Source organism: Ipomoea nil, unplaced genomic scaffold, assembly GCF_001879475.1.
Source record: "Ipomoea nil cultivar Tokyo-kokei standard unplaced genomic scaffold, Asagao_1.1 scaffold1418, whole genome shotgun sequence".
Classification (NCBI taxonomy): Eukaryota; Viridiplantae; Streptophyta; class Magnoliopsida; order Solanales; family Convolvulaceae; genus Ipomoea; species Ipomoea nil.
In genome coordinates this window covers 178,350-185,286 of record NW_017617846.1, presented here as the reverse complement: position 1 = coordinate 185,286, position 6,937 = coordinate 178,350, and the positions used below count along the sequence as shown (strand labels likewise).

The 6,937-nt window shown below is 33.1% G+C and overlaps 1 protein-coding gene across 1 annotated transcript; it reads right to left on the bottom strand.

Moving 5' to 3' along the window:
- Positions 1–3,106: 3,106 nt before the first annotated feature.
- Positions 3,107–4,750, bottom strand: LOC109187170 (zinc finger BED domain-containing protein RICESLEEPER 1-like). The gene is made up of 5 exons (XM_019337290.1): positions 4,481–4,750; positions 3,693–4,389; positions 3,558–3,607; positions 3,370–3,426; positions 3,107–3,124 (listed from the first exon to the last, which is right to left on the bottom strand). Exons 1-5 carry the CDS (start codon positions 4,748–4,750, stop codon positions 3,107–3,109), a joined length of 1,092 nt encoding a protein of 363 aa, XP_019192835.1.
- Between the last annotated feature and the right edge of the window lie 2,187 nt (positions 4,751–6,937).

Below are 6,937 nucleotides of genomic sequence, written 5' to 3'. Positions count from 1 at the left end.
TCTTTCACTCCATATGTGTATGCTGTCATTGTCCATTTCTCTGACCCTCACTGTCGGCCACCATCATCGGAAAGCCGTCGTCGCAGGGTGTTGCTCCGGCACAACTATGTTGCTACGTTCGTCTATGAAACAGAGGTCGTCGGTGAGCCGTCACCGGAGTGTGTCTCTTTCTTCGCCATAGTAGTTGTGGCCGCCTTCACTACATTCGTCAACAAAGGAGACCGCTCCAAAATTGCTCAGTCCACAATTAGAGTATGTGTCGTCGCTTTCCCATGTTTACTTTGCGTGTGAACATGTCCATAAACATATATGTTTTTGTTTGCTTTGCCGTGTCGTCAGCTGTGGGTGTATATATTCTATCCCTACTTTAGACGGCAACAGGTTAAATTTTGAAACTCAGATGACCACGGATGATATTATGAAAGTTTAGAACTATATGTGACAAAACTATCAAACTCGAGGGACGTTGGCCGGTATTTACTCATCCTATCATATATCCTATCCTATCATATCCTATCCTATATATAATAAAGCCAAATCCAAGACCACAAATTTTCCGTTGGCAAATTATTGTATGACCATGGTCCACACAATGTTATGTGGACCATAACAAAAAGTACATTTTTAATATAATAAATATACATTATTTTTGTACTGAATGTACATTATACAATATAATATACACCTAGAACAAAAATAATGTACATCTCCTAAATATAATGTACATTATTTTTATACTGAATGTACATTATTTTTGTACTGAATGTACATTATTTTACAGTAGACAAAATATGGTCCACACAACTTGTGTGGATCATGGTTCATACAATAATGATTGCCCCAAAAGTGTGAATAGGTTTAGAGTAAATAGGCTGCAACAATAAGATAGGTTTGGCCCAGAAATTTTTTTTAAAAAAAATGTAATTATATATTGGCCACATATTTGTTATATTAAAACTTTTAATTTTTATAAATTCATGTAACCATGAATTAATTTCTATGAATATTATATATCAATTCTTATTTTAATTACAAGTATTTATATTAATAATTACAAATCAAATCAACATAATTATTAAACTAAAAATTATGTATATATATACTGGTAATACAATGAGTCCATCCTATTATATATCTACATCTACAAATCTAATAAGAGCGAATAATGTTAGGCCCTTAACTGGAACAAAAAAAAAATGTCGGTACTAATTGTTTCTTAAAATGAATAGTTCATATTATTTTGATTTTAGTATCTTTTAATGATTTTCCTTGTTTACCCTCTATTATATTCTTTTCTTCCCTTAAATAACCATAAATTCCGTTAGTTTAAACTTTAGTAACAGAATATTCGGTTAACTATTTATTATTCTTAACATACTCTTAATTTATATAAGGTCTTAGGTTCGAACATCATCCCAAGTATAGTTGGTATAATTGTTAAACATATATTATGAATATGTTAAAATGTATTAGAAATATATATAATATAAAATTTAACATAAACTTTGGTCAAATAATTAGTTCGACTAAATACATAGCATTCAAAGTTGAGCATCAAAGATTATAAATCAGGAACTACTTTAAAATCATTTGATTTTCTTGAATTTTTTATTTAAAAAAAAAACAAACAATTTAGGTTAAGTTTTTTGTTTTGTTTGTTTAATTAATCTTATTTTGATTTTTTAGAACAAAACTTAATATTTCAATTATGCTTTTACATTATTGGAATGATTTAGGCCATTATGGTATTAATATTTTTTGTATTTTTTTTTATAATGGTACAATTGTACATTACTTTACAAATATTATACTATTTTTTTTTTATCGGACAAAATTATTCTTACATCATTGTCAGACCTGCGCGGCCTAACTACAAAGTTATTGATTATAAATACAATTACACATGGACTCTAAAATGGTAGGATCATTTTCTAAATAATTGACAATGTTAACATCTTACTAGCTCCAATTGAACAAGTTTACACATCAAAATTTTATCGATGCATGAAAACTTCTAAAGAAATTTGTAAGTTAATTTTTACTATATCATTATATTAATATCTACTGTAACTATATATTTTGAATTATTTATTATCATCCTCTAACAGCAATTGTAGCAATTGTCATGGACAAACTCTCAAAACAATTTGTCTTAGCAAGGAATGGAAATTAAAAAAAAAAATCATTGATTTCTTTATTGTTGAAGAAAAGTATGTATGACACTTTATTACTCTTATTAATTAAATAAATCAGTAGCTACAACAAAAAATAATACATATGCATTTAATTAATTTAGAATTAAATGTATATAATGCTTTATTTAAAAAAAAAAATTATTCATTACAAAAAAATTTAAAAGAAATATAATTTCATTAGTTATATTATCTTTATTTTCTACAATTCAAAGATTCCTTACCTTCAAATCTATTAATTTATTATATTCACTACATTGTTCATTGTCTTCTTTTTTACATTATTTTTTAATTAAATATCAAATTTATAATACAAATCATGTTATATATATATATATATATATATATATATATATATATATATATATATATATATATATATATATATATTTACCAAGTATTTTATACAAATACAATAAATTAGGGGTGTGCATCGGGCGGGTCGGGAGGGTTCGGGTTGCGGGAATGGGGATCCGTTCGGTTCTCGGATTACCACTATTGAATCCTATCCGTGTAATTTCTAAGTCTAAACTTTTCGGATATGCAAATATCGGATATCGGACGGATTGCCTCGGATTACGGATAAATCGGATATGAAATAAAAATTAATAAAAACAACTAATTAACTACTGAATGAGTAAATCAACACTAAATAAGTTGTAACTTGTTAACTTCTAAGTAGTTAACAAGTTACAACTTCAAAATTACAAGTTCACAAATCACAAGTACAAAGTAACTTGTTACAAGTTAATGAAGCTAACAACTTTACAGCTTACTACTTACAAGTTACAATTCAAAAAGAGTTTATAGATTCAATTTCTCAAAAATAAAGCTGTTAAGTGTTAAGGCACCATTCAAAAACCAAATGCAGCAACATCCAACAGCAATCACTCCAACCAGCAACTCAGGCAGCATCAGCATTCCTCATCTTCCTGCTTAAGTTGCAAATTTAAATAGCAAATAACAAAAACAAAAAAATGAAAAGAATCACAGTTTAATATTATTTGCTAAAAAATCCAAAATAGGCTCAGATTGCTGTTGTTTCATATCATTAAGATTTGAGGGAAATTGTTTCTAAAGTTTTGGAACTAAATCCAAAACTTGAGCAACATACCAACCCCAAGTCCTTTGATTCAGACAAAGGTGGAAGCATCATCATAGCCCATACTACACATACCTGTAACCTGCTGTTCAAATGTTCAATCAAGTGGAACTGTGGATAGGGGCTGAGGCACTAAAATGCAATTACATAATTGAATTCATAAGCCATAAATAAAAACAGAATGGTAATCTAATTTTCTAAGAGAACAGAATAAGTGAATAACAACTAAATATAAAGCTGAGAGCAGAATGAATGAACATTACTACAATGGTTGGTAGGGAAGTTCCAGCAGTCCTAATTCCAGTTGGCAACTCTGCAAAAAAAAAAACACATTAACTATCATACAAATAATGAAATAAATACACAATAATGAAAGTATTTAAGTAAACTACTATTACCTTTCTCAAGCCTTTCACAATCATCAATATTTTCTTCAATTTGAATAGGTTGATTTGGTAATCTCAACCAATCCTGTGTACAAATTAAAGCTTCCACAATCTTAGGAGTTAAGGAACTCCTAAATGGATCTAACACTCTACCACTGGTTGAAAAAGCACTTTCAGAAGCCACAGTGGATATTGGAACTGCAAGAATATCCCTTGCCATTTTAGAGAGAATTGGCAGTCTTTCAGAGTTCACCTTCCACCATTTGAGGATATCAAAATCAACCTTATCTTCCACAATGGCCTCACTCAAATATATTTGCAGGTCAGTTTGTTTTAGGCTTCCACCACTCTCCATCCTTTGCCTTTTCAATTGAGATTTCAGCTTACCTTGTGGCCTACCAACAGTTACAGCACTAGGCTGCACACTCACAGAGACAGTTTGAGAAGGTTGGCCAACAGCAGCTGGTTCAGGGTTCACATCCACAGAGTAAGTGGCAGCATAATCATTGTACAGCTCAAGAAGTGCAGATTGGATCTTCTCAAAACAGGATTTCCCTTTTTCATCACCATATAGTTGAGTTAACTGGGCAGGCATGTACTCAACCTTATCTCTAGGATCCAAAATAGTGCCAAAGAAGATCACAAAGTTCATTTTTTCAGGGTCCCCCCAATATTTCAAAAACTTAGTTTTCATTTGGGTGCCCATTACCTGTAAATAAACAAATAAATAACATTAGTTAATAATTTAATATACACATTTTGTTAAACAGTAAACATTTTATTTAAGGGATGTAATTTACCTTCTCAGGACCAGCTTCATCACAAGTCATGTCATCTAGCATGCAACTAAGATCAGAGATCTCACTGAAGAAAGTGTTAGATGTAACGTATAGAGAACCAGAAATTCTCACAGTCATGTCATAGAAAGTTTTTAGCAGAGTTACCAAACTTTTCACATTAAACCAATCCATAAAAGTAGGCACAGAGGTACCCAGATCATCAGAAAATGAGGGATCATTTCCCAGATAGGCATCAAAGACTGCCTGGTACTGGATTGCAGTGTTCAACATCATATATGTGCTATTCCATCTTGTAGGAACATCCAACTACAAAGCTGGTTTGGCTTCCACCCCAATAAGTTCAGCAAGATCTCTAAATTTTTTTAGCCTTGCAGGGGAGTTCCTAACCCATCTAACTGCTTCCCTAACCCTCTTAACTGAAGAATCAGCAAACTTCAACCCATCTTGCACCACCAGATTCAGAATGTGGGCTATACACCTCATGTGCATGTACTTAGACCTTACAGAAGTGGTACCCCAAGACATCAACTTACTCTTAAAAAATCCCATGGCAGTATCATTGGAAGAGGCATTGTCAACTGTGACAGTAAAAACATTCTTAATACCCCACTCAACCAGACAAGTCTCCAAGGTCTTGGCTATATACTCTCCCCTATGAGATGAAACAGGGACAAAGGCTATGATTTTTTTGTTCAGCTTCCACTGATCATCAATGAAATGTGCAGTAATACACATGCAGTTTATCCTCTGTACAAAGGTCCATGTGTCAGTGGTTAATCTGACTCTTTGGGAGCAACCCTTAAAGATTTGTTTAAGGACTGATCTCTCATCTAGGTATCTTTGGAAAATATCCCTTGAAACTGTCCACCTAGAAGGAATTTGGAACCTTGGGCAGGCAACTAGAATAAATCTCCTAAACCCTATCCCATCAGCAAACCTAAAAGGCAACTCATCTATTATAATCATCTCACACAAAGCCCTCCTAATGACTTCCTGATTAAACACCCATGTGCCTAATTCCCCTATTACCCCTTCAGAACCCCCTGGTGCAGAGGATAAGACAGCATTGAAAGTCAGAAGTGACTACCTTGTATCCTTCGAGTGAGGATTTTTAAGACAGGCCTTCATATGATTTCTTAAAGATGAAGTGCCATGTTTTTTTGGCTCAGCACAAAAGATCTTAGCACAATAATTGCACCTCCCCTCAATCACATTATCCTCTTCATCATATATCTTTACAAAGTGCTCCCACACCCTGGATCTGGACTCAACCTCTTTTCTCTTTTTCTTTGGAACTACAGGAGTCACCTGAGGCTGCTGAGGTATCTCAGTGCCTTGGGGTTGTCCTTGTCCCTCTTGAGTTGAAGGTTGGGGTCCAGAACTAGGTTGACTGATGCTCTCCATCTAAAAAGATGGGCATCAACATTCAGATTTCAAACAATTGTTTGTCATACAGATTAACAGACCAAGCATTCAAGCATTGAAAGAAATCCAGATTCAGACACTTCTTTGTGTCATCATCTATCCAGATTTCATATATAACTATATAATATTACATTTACATATTTACATTATACACAAACAGTTAAGAACATTTAAGGGTCATACATCCATAAACATATTCACAAAGAAATCCAGATTCAAGAACTTTATCCAGTTCATCATTATCTGGATTTCAGTTAAGGGCTTCCACCATTTCACATTTAAGCCTTTAACTTTTTAAGGGACATCACAATTCAGATTTCAGAATAGATCACATAACATTGATAACAATATAACATCAGTACATCACAAAACATCGGATAATCAATTAATCACAACACTTTTCAGTTAAGGGCTTCCACCATCAGAAGATTCAAAACATCATATAATCAGAATATATCACAACTCACAGTTTAGGGCTTCCACCATTCAAATATAACATATTATGATATTCATAATACAACACAAACAAATCAACATTCAATTAGCCACTTACTAATCATACAAATCATACATTAAAAAACTAGGGTTTGCGATTACAACAGCTTCCACAAAAAAAAATATAACATATTCACAATACAACACAAACAACTCAACATGCAGTGAATAAAATCAACAAATCATAAATATAAAAACTAGGGTTTCAGCTTTACTTGATTTCCCCTGAATATTCCCCGGAGAACAAGGGTCTCTACTCTGTAATCACCAAGAGAAGGGCTTCCACCACCGTCCACTGGAGTACTGGACAATCGGACTATCGTAGTCTCAGAGATGTCTGAGATTCGAGAGATTCAGACTTTAGAACTAGGGTTCTAAAGTAACAGAGACTCAGAGAGAGACTATCGGAGAACAAGAGAGGAGAAGAGATCAAACTCTGAGTTAGAGTCTCATAAACAGAGAGAATCAGAGAACTAAGAAGTAAGAAGTGAGAAGATCAGACCAGAGAACTCAGAGTCTCAGAGAAGAGACGAAGAG

Coding starts and splice junctions, on each gene's coding strand:
- LOC109187170 (XM_019337290.1), bottom strand. CDS start 4,750: ATGTTGAACACTGCAATCCAGTACCAGGCAGTCTTTGATGCCTATCTG. Junction 3,608..3,692: donor TTGTGAAAGGCTTGAGAAAG/GTAATAGTAGTT, acceptor TTTTTTTTGCAG/AGTTGCCAACTGGAATTAGG. Junction 3,427..3,557: donor CTTCCCTACCAACCATTGTA/GTAATGTTCATT, acceptor ATTGCATTTTAG/TGCCTCAGCCCCTATCCACA.